Consider the following 15,623-nt stretch of genomic DNA (forward strand, 5'->3'; position numbering starts at 1 on the left):
TGCAAAGAGTGATAGCTTAGTCTCCTCCTTGCCTATTTTGATACCTTCAATTTCTTTTTCTTCTCTAATTGCTACTGCTAGTGTTTCTAGTACTATGTTGAATAATAGAGGAGATAATGGGCATTCTTGTTTTACTCCTGATCTTATTGGGAACGCTTCTAATTTATCCCCATTGCATATGATGCTTGTTGATGGTTTTAGGTATATACTCTTTATTATTTTTAGGAAAGGTCCTTCTATTCCTATACTTTTCAGTGTTTTCAATAGGAATGGATGCTGTATTTTGTCAAAGGTTTTTCAGCATCTATTGAGATAATCATGTGATTTTTTTTGTTGATATCGTCAATTATGTGGATGGTTTTCCTAATGTTGAACCATCCTTGCATTCCTGGTATAAATCCCACCTGATCATGGTGAATGATCTTCTTAATTACTTGCTGGAGTCTCTTTGCTAGTATTCTATTTTTGCATCTATGTTCATTAGGGAGATTGGTCTGTAGTTTTCTTTCTCTGTTTTTGATCTCCCTGGCTTTGGAATCAGTATCATATTTGTGTCATGAAAGGAATTTGGTAGGACTCCTTCTTTGCTTATCATATCAAATAATTTGTATAGTATTGGGATTAGTTGCTCTTTGAATTTCTGAATCCATCAGGCCCTGGCGATTTTTTCTTAGGGAGTTCTTTGATGGCTTGTTCAATTTCTTTTTCTGATATGGGATTATTTAGGTATTCTATTTCTTCTGCTGTTAATCTAGGCAATTTATATTTTTGTAAATATTCATCCATAACTCCTAAATTGTTATATTTTTTGCCATATAATTGGGCAAAATAGTTTTTAATGATTGCCTTAATTTCCCCTTCATTAGAGGTGAGGTCTCCCTTTTCATCTTTGATAATGTCAATTTGGTTTTCTTCTTTCCTTTTTTTTATTAGATTGACCAGTACTTTGTCTATTTTATCTGTTTTTTCAAAATACCAGCTTCTAGTCTTATTTATTAATTCAATATTTCTTTTATTTTCGATTCTATTAATTTCTCCCTTGATTTTTAGTATTTCTAATTTAGTTTTCATCTGGGGATTTTTAATTTGCTCGCTTTCCAATTTTTTGAGTTGCATGCCCAATTCATTAATCTCTGCCCTCCTTAATTTGTTAATATATGCACTCAAGGATATAAATTTCCCCCTGAGGACTGCCTTGGCTGCATCCCACATAGTTTGGTAGGATGTCTCATCATTGTCATTCTCTTCAATGAAATTGTTGATTGTTTCTGTGATTTCTTCTTTGACTAGCTGGTTTTGGGGAATCATATTATTTAATTTCCAATTAGTTTTTGTTTTGCCTGTCCAGGTGCCCTTACTAATTATTATTTTTATTGCATTATGATCTGAGAAGGTTACATTTATTATTTCTGCTCTTTTACATTTGTTTGCAATGTTTCTATGCCCTATTACATGGTCAATCTTTGTGAATGTACCATGTGCAGCTGAAAAGAACGTGTATTCCTTTTTGTCCCTATTTATTTTTCACCACATATCAATTAAATCTAATTTTTCTAGGACTTCATTCACCTCTCTTACCTCTTTCTTATTTATTTTTTGGTTTGATTTATCTAGATCTGAAAGAGGAATATTTAGATCTCTCACTAGTATGGTTTTACTATCTATTTCCTTCTTGAGCTCTGCCAGTTTCTCTTTTATGAATTTGGATGCTATGCCATTTGGTGGGTACATATTGAGCAGTGTTATTTCCTCATTGTCTATACTGCCTTTAATCAGGATGTAATGACTTTCCCTGTCTTTTTTCATCATATCTATTTTTACTTTGTCTTTGTCAGAAATCATAATAGCCACTCCTGCCTTCTTTTTCTCATTTGATGCCCAAAAGATTTTGCTCAAGCCCTTAACCTCAAACTTGTGTATGTCCACCCGCCTCATATGTGTTTCTTGTAGACAACATATGATAGGATTTTGGTTTCTAATCCAATCTGCTATTTGCTTCCATTTTATGAACGAGTTCATCCCATTCACATTCAGTGTTATAATTATCAGTTGTGCATTCGCTGACATTTTGGTATCCTCCCCTATTCCTACCCCTTCTTCTTACATTAATTCCTCTTAAACCAGTGGTTTTCTTTAAGCAAATATTCCTTATCCCCTCCCTTGATTAACTTCCCTTTCTACCCCCTCCCTTATTATTCCCCTCTTTTTATTTTTAAAGGCCTAATGAATTCCTTCCCCCTTCTTCTCCCTTCCCTTTTTTGACTTCCCCACTTCCCTGTTCCCCTTGGTTTATCCCTTCTGACTTTCTCAGTAGGGTTACATAGAGTTTAATATCCCAATGGATAATATAGCTACTCTTCCCTCTACAGGTTGATTACACTGAGATTAAGGTTTAAATATAACCTCTTAATGCTCTCTTCCTCTCCTTATAATAGAATTTGTCCCCTCCCCTTCCCATGCCCTCTTTGTGTGTAAGAGAATATCCTATTTTTCTTATACTCTCAAGTTTCTCTTGGTGTCCCCTACTATTCCCCCCCCTCTTTCCCACCTCCCATATCATTTTAGACCGTTTAGTATTCCACCCTCTCCCTATAAATTATTCTTCTGATTACTATAATAGTGATTACTATAATAGTGAATAGAGTTCACTACAGAGAAGTATACACAGCATTTCTCCACATAGGAATACAGATAATTAGATCTTATTTGCCCTTAAAAAGGCAAATTTAAAAATTATGAGTTTTCTTTCTTTCCCCTCTGTTTCTTATTTACCTTTTCATGTTTCTCTTGATTTTTGTGGTTGAATATCAAACTTTCCATTTCGTCCTGGTCTTTTCTGTGCAAATACTTGGAAATCTTCCATTTTGTTGAATGCCCATACTTTCCCCTGGAAGTATATAGTCAATTTTGATGGGTAGTTGATCCGTGGTTGAAGACCCAGTTCTCTTGCCTTTCTGAATATCATATTCCAAGCCTTGCAGTCTTTCAGTGTAGAGGCTGTCAGATCCTGTGTGATCCTGATTGGTGCTCCTTGATATTTGAATTGTCTCTTTCTGGCTTCTTGTAAGATTTTTTCTTTTGCTTGGAAACTCTTGAATTTGGCAATTATATTTCTGGGGGTTGTCTTTTCTTGATCGAATGTCGCAGGTGTTCTATGAATCCTTTCAATGTCTATATTGCCCTCTTGTTTTAGAACTTCAGGGCAATTTTGCTGAATAATTTCTTTTAGCGTGGAGTTCAAATTTCTATTAATTTCTGATTTTTCAGGGATACCAATGATTCTCAGATTGTCTCTTCTAGACTGGTTTTCTTGATCTACCAGTTTCTCATTGAGATATTTCATGTTTCCTTCTATTTTTCAGTCTTTTGACTTTGTTTTATTTGTTCTTGCTGTCTTAAGAGATCATTAGCTTCTAATTGCTCAATTCTAGCCTTTAGGGACTGGTTTTCCTTTTCAATCTGGTCATTTCTGGTGTTCAATTTGCTTATCAGTTCATTTGATTTCTGAGCCTCAGTTTCCAATTGCAAAATTCTGCCTTTTAAACTGTTATTTTCTTGACTGATTTCCTTTTGAGCTATTTCCCATTTCTCTAGCCAAATCTTTTCCAACTTTCTCATCATCTCAGATATGAATTCTTGAAGAGCTTGTGACCAGTTTTCATTATTTTGGGAGGGTCCAGATGTGATTGCTTGTTTGTTCTCCTCTTCTGTTTGCTTGGTTGTCAGGATTTTCTCTGTGTAAAAGTTGTCAAGTGTTAAAGATTTCTTCTTGTTGTTAATCTTTCTCTTCTGGGCTTCCTGATTCTGGGTTGCCATCGTTAGCCCCGCTCCTTCTCAGCTTTATCCTTGCGCTTAGGGTCTGTCTGCGCTCTTTAGGCTCCTGAGGTCTCAGGTCTGGTTGTTCTCAAAGTCAAGCCCCCTGGTGGACCCCCTTGCTTGATCCTCTGCCAGAGGTTCCTTTACAAATCTCAGGGCGCAGCTTCCACAGTCGTATACCCGTCTGCACTGGTTCCCCACTCAGGGTTTCAGAGCCTTCACTCACGCACGCGTACCTGTGTCCGCCTTCATCCGTACCTGCGCTCAGTGTCTGTGCTCAATGTCCGTGTGCATTCTTTAGCCTTTTGGGGTCCTAAGTCTTGCTGCTCTCAGGAACAGGCCCTGGAGCTGCCAATGACTCAATGGGTGCCCCAAACTTGCTCTATTTCTTTTGAGCTGGCTTTGGCGTTGTAGGTGGTGTGTGTGTGTGTAGGGGGGGGTTGCTCAGCCCGAGATTTAGTAAGAGCTGTTTCACCCCTTTATAGCATGGAAATGCCCCGATTCCACGTACCTTCCACACTGCTCCCTGTTGTGGGGTCCCTCCATTCGTATGGATTTATTTTTATGTCCCCTTGAGGAGTCCTGTATATTTCGGTTAGGAGAGGTTAAGTGCTGCTTTTTACTCTGCCGCCATCTGAACCCGGGAAGACCTTCTTTACTTATTTTTAAAAATATGTTGGAAGATTTTTTCTTACAGAGCTCACTTTTGCTCAATGATGGTGAATTCAATTTCTTTTTTATGAGATGGAGTTATTGAAGTGTTCTGTTTTATCTTCTATTAATCTGAGCAATTTATATTTTTGTAAATATTTATCCATTTCGCTTAGATTGTCAAGTTTACTAGCATACAATTGGGTAACAGCTCCCAAAAATTGCTTTTTATTTAATTGCTTCATTGATTTGTACATTCACTTTTTTGTCTTCAGTATTGTTAATTCGGTTTTCTTTCCTTTTTTAAAATAAAATTAAAAAATGCTTTTTTTAAAAAAAGAGAAAATATTCAAGTCCTAATTTTACTTGTTGGCTCAATGTTATTTTACTTTCAATTTTATTAATCCATTCTTTGATTTTCAGAATTTCCATTTGATGTTTAATTGGGATTTTTAATTTATTTTTTCTTTCATTTTTTAGTTGTATTGCCCAATCTGTTGGCCTACTCTTTGTTTCTTTTATTGATGTATGCATCCTACAAACTTCGGTATGTTGTTTCATTGTTGTTATATTTATTAAATTATTGATTGTTTCAATGATTTGTTCTTTGACCCACACATTCTTTAGGGTTAGATTAGTTTCCATAATTTTTAATTTTTGTTGCATATTTACCTGGGAAGGGTATATTTAATATTTCTGCTTTTATTTAATTTTATTTAATATTCTGCCTCTTTCTACTTTTTGATGATGTCTAATACATAATCAATTTTTGTGAAAAGGTACCACATACACCTGAGAAAAAAGTATACTCTTTTATTCACATTCAATTTTCTCTAAGTCTGTCATGTCTAAATTTCCTAGAATTCTATTCATCTCCTTAATTTCTTTTATTATTATTTTGTTGTGAGAGGAGAAAGTTGAGGTCCTTCTTAAGTATATTTTTACAATCTTTTTCCTCTTATAACTCATCCAATTTTTCCTTTAGGAATTTGAATATTATTTTGCATCCAGTGTTATTTTGATACATAAGCACCTTAAGTCATGAGCAATTTGAAATATGAGCAGTCATAATCGGGATTTTTCCATATCTACATGATTCATGTTCTCTTCTTCCTCTTTTTCCTTCCTCCTCCTGGTGCTAACAAGCAATTCATGTATTATCAATCAATACCTATTTTCATATTATTAATTTTTGTAATAATCTTTCAAAACCAAAACCCTATATCATATATACCCAAATAAACAAGTGATAAATCCTATGTTTTTCTCCTGCGTTTCTCCTCCCACAGTTCTTTCTCTTGATGTGGATAGCATTCTTTCTCATAAATCCCGTGGGATTGTCTTAGATCATCGCATTGCAATGAGTAGCAAAGTCAGTAGACTTATTGACATTTGATCATCACATGATGTTTCAGTTACTCTGTACAATGTCCACCTAGTTCTGCCCATTTCACTATGCATCAGTTCATGGAGGTTTTCCCAATTCATACAGAAACCAAGCAGTTCATCGTTCCTTATAGCATAATAGTATTCCATCACCATTATATACCACAATTTATTCCACTATTCCCCAATCGAGGGACACCCCCTCATTTTTCACTTTTTGCCACCATAAAGAGTGTGGTCATAAATATTTTTGTACAAACTTTTTTATCTCTAGAGTACAAACCTAGTAATGATACTTTCTTTTAAAGGCCTTTGGGCATAATTCAAAATTGCCTTCCAGAATGGCTGCATCAATTTACAACTCCACCAGCAATGCATTAGTATCTCAATTTTGCCACATGTAAAGTTGAAAAGACCTTGTACCCTTTTTAAAACTACATTACCCACAGGACAGCTCTGAGGGATTTATGGAAAGAAACGCTACCCACATTCAGAGGAAGGACTGCAGGAGAGGAAACATATAAGAAAAACAACTGCTTGAACGCATGGGTTGGGGTGGACGTGATTGGGGATGTGGACTCGAAAATACCACACCAATACAAGTAACAACAATTTGGAAATAGGTCTTGAACAAAGACATATGATAAAACCAGTGGAAATGTGCGTTGGCCATGGGTGGAGGGATTGCGGGGGTAGGGGGAAGGGGAAAGTAGGAGCTTGAATCATGTAACCATGTTAAAAATGAATATTAATAAATGTTAAAAAAAACTACATTACCCAAACTCCCTTTCACCATACCCATAATTCCTTAGACCTTTTCCTATTGGTTGTGGGTTTCGCTGTTTTTGATATGGTTGTTGTGGGCGTGGGCATGTTGACTGGGATTTTTTTGGAGAGGAGGCAGTGTGGTAAGGGTGAGTTGAGACTCTTTCCCTGCTCTTTAAATAAAATTCTTATAAATATCATACTTTGGAGGCATTGAATATTAATTTTAAAACTTACACACATCCCTTTAAACATTTATTATTTTCCTTTACAATCATATTGGCTAATTTGCTAGATGTAAGGTGGTACCTCAGAGTTGTTTTGATTTGCATTTTTCTAATCAGGAGGGACTTAGAACACTTTTTCATGTGGTTATTGATAGTTTTGATTTCTTCATCTGAAAACTACCTATTCATATCCTTGATCATATGTCAACTGAGGAATGATCTGCCCTTCATTTTATCAAACTCCAACCTCCTTATCATCTTCTCCTACCTCCCTGTTAGGTGAGATAGATTTCTGTACTCTACTAAGTGTGTGTGTGTGTATGTGTGTGTTTCTTTGCTATTTGAACAATTTCTGATGAAAGTGAGCTTCATACATTGTCCATCCTGTCCTATGTTTTCCTCCATTTTAAAGACTTTTCCTTGTGTTCCTCTTTTATGTGAAATAATCTTCCCCATTCCTTTTCTCCCCTCCCCTTTCTCCCAGGGCATCCTTCCTCATCAGCAGTACTTTTTTTAGATTATCCCAACATAATTGACTTATTCCTGTGTAAGGCCGTAGAAGTCTGTGTAGAATCTTTGTAACGGCTCTGATCTTGGTAAATTCTTATGAGTTACATATATCATCTTCCAGTAGAGAAATGTAAGGAGTTTTACATTATTAAGTTTTTACATTATCATTTCTCTTGTATGTTTACCTTTTTATGCTTTATGTTTGAAAATCAAATTTCCTATTCATCTCTAATATTTTCATCAGGAATGTTTGAAAGTCATCTTCTATTTCATAATGTGAAACAATTTTCCATATTAGTCATTTTGTGGAAGAGATAACAAACAAAAAATGAAAAAAAGAATAAAATGAAATATATGTTTTGGTAGACATGTATGTGTGTTTATTTTTCTATATGCATGTAGTGAAACACATATATACAAGGATAAGAATATCTGAACTTCAGATTTATATAGATTTAGCTCGAGGGACATAGCAGGTGAATTTTTGTTTAGTTGTTCATTTGTTAGCTTTCACATTATGAAATAGTAATATGTGAAAGTTCATCTTATTTTATATTCTTTTTATTTGATAATGGTTGTTGCATTTCTCTAGTAAAGAGTGATTTAGAGCATTTTTATATGACTGCAGATGTCTTTGATTTCTTCATCTGAAAACTGCCTGTCCATATCCTTTGACATTTATCTGTTGAAGAATGACTTGTGTTCTTATATATTTGACTCAGTTCTCTATATCATTGAGAAATGAGGCCTTTATCAGAGATTCTTGCTGTAATATTTTTTTCAGTTTTCTTTTTTCTTTTTTACCCTTACCTCCTGTCTTAGAATCAATACTATATATTCATTCCAAGGCAGAAGAGCAAGGAAATGGGGTGATTAAGTGACTTGCAGAGTCACATAACTAGGAAGAGTCTCAATTCAGATTTAAACTCAGGATTTCCTGTCTTGAGGCCTGGCTTTCAATCCACTGAGCAACCTCTGCTTTCTTTAGTTGCATTAGTTTTGCTTCTACAAAGCTTTTAAAATTTAATGTAATCAAAATTATCCATTTTACATCCTATAATGCTGTATTTCTTGTTTTGTCATAAATTATCCCTATCCATAGATTTGACAGGTAAAACTATTCCATGCTCCCATAATTTGCATATGGTATCACTCCTTATGTCTAAACCCATGTTGACCTTATCTTGGTGTATAGTGTCAGATATTGATTTATCCTCAGTTTCTGCTACGTCATTTTTCAATTTTCCCAACAGTTTTTGTCAAAAAGAAAGTTCTTATCCCAAAAGCTTGGATCTTTAGACTTATCAAACATTAAATTGCTATGGTCATTTATTGTTAGGTATTGTGTACCTAATCTATTCCACTGGCATACCACTCTATTTCTTAGCCAATACAAGTTGTTTTATTGATTACCACTTTGTAATACAGTTTAAGATCTGGTACTGCTAGGCTACCTTCCTTCACATTTTAAAAGTCTCTTGATATTCTTGACCTTTTTTCTTCCAGATCAACCTCATTATTACTTTTTCTAGTTCAATAAAATAATTTTAAACACTTTTGAGTATTATGGCACCGAATAAGTAGATTCAGGTAAAATTATTATTTTTATTATAATGATGTTCAGCTGATCCATGAGCAATTAATGTTTTTCCAGTTGTTTGGATCTGACTTTATTTGTATAAAGTATCTTATAATTGAGATCATATAGTTGGAGTTTTTTAGTTTTTTAGTTATTTTCTTGGCATAACTCTAATTTTTTTCCAGGATGGCTGGATTAATGTGCAGTTCCACTAACAATGGATTAATGTGCCAAATTTACACAACCCTTCCAACTTTAAATCTTTTAATGTTGTCATATTTGCCAAATTGCTGAGCATAAAGTGAAATCTCGCAGTTTTGATTTACATTTTATTTTGAGTAACCTGTCTTCTTTCATATGCTGGTTAATAATTTGTAATTCTATTGGGAACTGTTCATCTCCTTTAACCACTTCTCTACTAGAGGATGTCTTTTAGTCTTGGATATTTTTGTTAATCATCTATACATCTTGAATATATATCCCTTAATGAAGATATCTGTACAATTTTTATTTCCCTAGTAACAGCTTCCATTTTTATTCCATATGATTAATTTTCTTTCAACAAAAGCTTTTCTGTTAACATAATCAAATTATTTGTCTTTTATAATTGCTTCTGTACATTACTTACAAATTCATTCCCTATCCAAAGCTACAAAAAATATATGGTTTGCTTTACTTTTCACTTTTTATGACATCATATTTAATACCCATTATTAATTTATTGTCAAATGTGGTTGTGGGATGTTGTTCTAAGCTTAAATTCTGCCAGACTGCTTTAGTTTTCCCCAAAACTATATATATTATAAAAGATATAAATTAAATTGAAATATAGTTATCAAAATATATTTTAGAACAATTCCTTGGACCATATAACAAGGTAATTATAAAACTGGATTTCAATATAATTATTTTCCTTTCTAATCTTTTGCATTTTATTTTTATGCATTAAAATTATTCTGAAATTCCATAATGAGTAAAGTTTGGTGGACAGTTCTCAGATGAAGAAATTAAAACTACCTACCATCATATAAAAAATGTTTCACATCACTATTGATTAGAGCAATATAGAGGCACCAATTCATACCTATTCTGTCACACATATGACAAAAAAAGAAAATTTTGGAGTGGATGTGGGGAAAACAGGAACCCTAATACATTACTTGTGGAGCTATGAACTGATACAACCTAGAGAGCAATTTTGAATTATGCTCAACAGTCCATAAAACTTTTATACGTTTTGACCCAGCAACACCACTACTAGATCTATATCCCATAGAGATCAAAGAAAGCAGAAAAAAATGTATTTGTACAAAAATATTCATAGCAGCTCTTTTTAAGGTGGAAAAGAACTAAAAATTGTGGAGTTGTCCATCACATTGAGAATGGCTGACCAATTTATAGTATATGACTATAATAGAATGCTACTGTGCCATAAGAAATCACATACAGACTAATTTCAGAAAAACTTGGAAAGATTTTTATGAACTGATGCAGAGTAAAATGAGCAGAACCAGGAGAACATGGTACATAGTAACATCAATATTGTATGATGATCAGCTGTGAATGACTTAACTACTATCCATTTGTATTTGTATATTATATATGTACACATATACATATACACACTACTATATACAGTATATAGATATGCATTCTCATTATATACATATTAGATCTATATAGTAACAGTTTTAATTTCCATATTATGTAAAACAATCTACATGCACAATAATGAAACCAATTCAAGTGTCCTACTAATGCAAAATACTGAATAAACCACAAACAGCTAATAAAACAAGTAAACCAAACAAAACTTTGCAGGTTGTGAAGGGTTTTAAAGGCCAAATAGAAAATTTTATCTTTAATCTTTGGAGGCAATAGGCAGCCACTATAATTTATTTGGGTGAGGGGGTGGGCAGAGAGGGGAGAGTGGCATGTTCAGTCCCGATGGTCCTTTTGCTCTACTAGTATCCTCACAAAATCCAGAGAAAGTGAGAAAAGCCTTCAGCAAATGTATGGGAATACATGAAAAAAAGTTACAAAAGATGTCATAGATAGGTGTTGATCTGCATTGTTGGAGGAAACATCCAAATTGATGATTTTATAGATTCATTTGGGTATTTAAGAGTACTCAAAGTAAAGTACATGTGGGTTCTAGGATTGAGGAAATTAAAGAGAATAAATGGAATAGCTTTAACAAAAACAAAAAATGACTAAACACTGAATGTAAATTAGCCTGGACAACAAGTATACAAGAACATGAAAGTATTTTGAAAAATATCAAATAATATATATATGAAAAAATATATATATTATACTATACATATTTTCAACTTCATATATATGTGGATGCACACATATATATAAAGTTTTACTGTGTTACATTCATATTAAATAAAAGACTATATCAAAGATATCATGGTAGTTTAACAACTATTGCAAAAGTTTGATGCAAATAGGTATCTAGCAAACCTTAAGCCGTTTTTCCAAAAATTTGGCACCACCATCAGCTCCATAGGAAAATTCATATGGAAAACTCCAGTCTCGGACAAGGAATATTAAGGACTGAAATAAGACCAAAAAAGGAACATGATTAACTTAATTAAGGAACTTTATAGTTTTTCTCCTTTTCATTTATATTATCTCCAAAAGGTAAATCAGTAGCATTGTCTTTGAGTGTGTATATATATATATATATATATATACTTAAACATGATATTTTAAAAGTTCCAACAAACAATAGTCATAAAAAAGGCAATTAAAAATATGAGGGGCAAAAATCTTAACCTCACTCTGTTCCCCCACTTAATAAGGCAGAACTAAAGAATTAACAAAGAATAAGCAAATAAGCAAATCCCAAAATAGTTAATAGAGAAAGCTTGCCTCTGAGTCACGAAGAACAAGATTCAAGTTCAGGCACTGACATATATTGTGACTGTGCAAGTCACTCAATGTCTTAATGTGCCTGGCAATTCTCTAAGACTATAAGTTGCAGAAGAAGTGCAGTTGTGCATTGGTAAAAGATGTTTCCTTACTCTGTACCAATGAAATCTCACAACTGATCAAAAAATGAAAGAGATGCATGGTATTTAATTCAGGTGGCAATTGGGTACTTTTACCTAGCTGTAGATTAGGGATTCTTAACCCCTTGCAAAGGGTTCATGGATAGGTTTCAGAGAGTTCATGAATATGAATGGGGGGCGGATTACATCTTTTTCCTAATGCATTTGTTTTCCTCTGCAATCCTGTGTATTTTAGGGGAGGAAGGGAAGAGAACATGCACTTATTAAGTGTCTGTTCTGTGGTAGGTATTTTTGGTTGTTCAGTTGTTCAGTCATCTCTGCTTCTTCATGATCCCATTTGAGGTTTTCTTGGCAAAGAAACTGAAGTGGTTACCCATTTTCTTTTCCAGCTGATTTTACTGATGAGGAAACTGAAACAAACAGGTTTAAGTGACATCTAGGGTCATACAACCTAAAGCTGATTTTGACCTGTCTTTTTTATTCCAGGCCTGGCACCATCTACTGCACCACCTAGCTGCCCCACTAGGTATTTTGCTAAGCACTTCACAGATATTATCTCATTTGATCTTCACAAAAACCTTACAAAGTAGATACATCATCATCATCATAAGTTATCCCTATCTTAGAGTTAAGAAAACTGAGGCAGGTTGGAGGATGTGTAATTTGCCCAAGGTCTTACAACTTGTGTCTGAGGTCAGTTTTGAATTTAAGTTTTCTTGACTCCAGACCCAGTGTCCTAACCACCTTGAAAACATTATTCTAGAAGTGTGACAGTGAATAGAATACTGGGCTTGAATTTTGCATTTCCTGGAGCAAAGTGACCTGACAGAAGAAGAAAGGCAGTCTTTGAACAATGTTATCCTAATGATTGTTTTAAAAAAAGATTACTATGAAAATAATTGTAGAGTATAATAACCTTTTAATCAAATTAACATATATTTTGATATTTGGAAGCTACAATGGAAAACATGGTAGAAAAACTTCAGGATGGGGAAAAGTGTATGGGAAAGTATGAGGGGGGTAAAGACTTGTAGATTATACTGAAGATTCATACCTCTCTCAGGAAAACTTCCTTTAAAAAAAAAAGAATTGGTAGGAAGTTGGTATGGCCAGCAAGTAACAAATGACATACACTATATTCTTAATGACAGGAAAAGTTATGACAAATATACTAGGTGCTTAATAAATGCTTGTTTCCTTCCCTACTGATTGGGAAATGGCTTTTACTCTTAAGTTTTTAAATCAGCTCCTTATCTATATGTTAGAAATGCAAAAAAATTAATTTTATGTAGGCAAAACTGTCCATTTTATCTGTTGGAATCTCTCTCCTCTGTTAGGTTAAAAAATCTTTTCATATTCATAGATCAGAAAGTTAGTTTTTTTCCCTTGATTCTCCAATTTGGTTATGATATAACTTATATCTAAGTCATGTATCTATTTGGAGCTTATCTTGGTATATCATTTTAGGTACTGATTTTGTTATAGCCAAAAAAGCTTATAGAAATATTATAGCCAAAAAGCTTAAACTCATAACAAACAGCTTGGCAGCATCATGCCCTATTAAGCAGGGGGGTTTTGGATAACGTCATGCCTGGCTCAAGCAGGGCAGTTATCTCTGCCTCACAGTCCCAGGGACACAACTCCTGGCTGACAGTCCCAGGGCCACAACTCCTCCCCTAGACAGAACAGCCTTGAAGATTCCTAGACAGAACAGCCTTGAAGATTAAGAATCATATCCTGTGGCACCTGGAAACATCCCTACTCCCTCTGACTTGCTATTAGCTAACCCTAAGACAAAGGCACCTATATCCTAGAAACATATATATTCCCTCCTTTGAATGCACCACTTGGGACTCTCTTGCTGAGTTCCCCCAGCATGCACTGGCAATAAAGCTTTCTCCTGCTTTGATTGCATTGTCTCGTGTGTTCCTCTGGAGGCCACCCATTTTGAACCCTAACAATTTATACCTAATTTTTGCCAGTCTATGTTCTAGTTTTCCCAGAAGTTTTTTTCAAATAAGGAGCCATTATATGAACAGCTAAAGTCGTTGCACTTGAAGAATACTAGCATATAACATTAAATTTTTTCTGTATGTTGTATACCTAATATGTTCCCCTCATTGATCTCTCTCTTTATGAAAAGTAGTACCAAATAGTTTTGATGATTACTCTTTGTGTGGAACCTAGAAAGAGTCAGAATTAAAAATCCCGACCCCTGTATGACATTATGGGCCAGACCCTTATATGACATTATGGTGAAATAGAATTATCCACAGGAATCCCAAACCTTACAGACCTCCTATCAGAGGAACACACGAGACAATGATGGGATTAGTAGGGGGCTTGATAGTATATCTATAGAGAAGGAACCATTAAAGTTATAACCTATATCTATGTTATGATATGTAAGTGATAAGCTGATAATGCTAATTATGAGGCTGTGGGTTGCTGGGTTGATACATACTCAAGGTTTTTTGGTGTACCAAATTAGTGGAATTAGTATAGAAGTAGGGATTAAGATTTTTAGCATTGAAATAGGTTTAGATTTTGAATGTGATCATTTCTGTAAGTATTAGAAATGGTAACAAGTAAGGATAACTCTACTCCTGCTTCACAGGCAGAGAATACTAGCAGGATTAGGGGTGTTATAGAATTAGGAAATATGTGGAAGTGAGAAATAAGTAGGGCTATTAAGATAAATAATGTAGTGCAAATAGGGTGCATGTCAGCCCTGCATAGCCTTACTGCAGAATTTCTGACAGTTGAGAAGGGTTTAGAATCTTGAGGAAGTTCAGTTGACCTTGGGACTCGTGGAGAGGAGCAGGGTCAATCTGAGCTCTTTCTTTGGATTGAAACCTGGCCTATATTCTGCAGCTTTTCTCTTAAAAATTGTTAGCTAACTATTTCCTTTGAATCTCTCTAACCTCCCTTACTCCCCATCTTCATTTTCCCTGCCTGAATTTCTGTGAGGTTTTGAAAGGAGGGTAGATCGGAGTGTTAGTTTTAAACTTGATAGTTTAAATAGTCAAATAGGGCTTACCCTTGTTACAGATTATCTATTGAATCATTGTATCCAACTCTCCTAACCCTATTGATTATAAAACCCACTTGAGAGCTGAGTTAAGGCAGGTCCTTTCTCAGATTCACATTCCTGTCTCCTTCCCCCACCTGAAGCTTTCTCTAGGCGGCTGTTAGGGTTACCTTGTATCCTTCATCCCTTCCAATCAACCCTAGAAATTAATAAACCCTGTTTGTCTTTTAATCAAAACCTTTGGCTACTTCATTAGTTGATTGATAAGAGAGGGAGGAGGAGAGAGCACTAACATTCTCTCTGGATTCTGAGGGATTGAAGGTGTTCATTTTGAAGGAAGTGAGATCTCAATACTTCCTCTGAACACTTCCTTGGTGAATTTGAGAAACTGACTAGAAAGCTCTCTAGTCAGTTTCAAGCCATTCTTGGCTAGCCCTAACCTTTGTCTGTAGAAGTGCCCTTCCTACCTGAAGGGCTCAGTCTGTTTCCCTTAAGTGTCTCTGTCTCAAGCCTGTGTCCCAGTCTGGGTCCCTAGGCTGTAGCTGTTTGCCCAAAGTATCTCATCCTCTCTCTTGTAACTCTTTATACCTCCGTGTTTATATTCCCTAAACTCAGTCATTCCCTTACTACTCCTA

At 34.8% G+C, this 15,623-nt stretch overlaps 1 protein-coding gene across 1 annotated transcript in view; it reads right to left on the reverse strand.

Annotated features, from left to right (window-relative positions):
• ATL1 (atlastin GTPase 1) overlaps positions 1-15,623 on the reverse strand; it is a 120,754-nt gene that overhangs the window by 28,676 nt on the left and 76,455 nt on the right. Inside the window, exon 10 of the mRNA XM_044659945.1 lies at positions 11,407-11,499. Within this exon, the coding sequence (XP_044515880.1) occupies positions 11,407-11,499 (93 nt within the window). The remainder of the gene's footprint in view (positions 1-11,406; positions 11,500-15,623) is intronic.

This window comes from Gracilinanus agilis, chromosome 2 (genome assembly GCF_016433145.1).
Source record: "Gracilinanus agilis isolate LMUSP501 chromosome 2, AgileGrace, whole genome shotgun sequence".
Taxonomy (NCBI): domain Eukaryota; kingdom Metazoa; phylum Chordata; class Mammalia; order Didelphimorphia; family Didelphidae; genus Gracilinanus; species Gracilinanus agilis.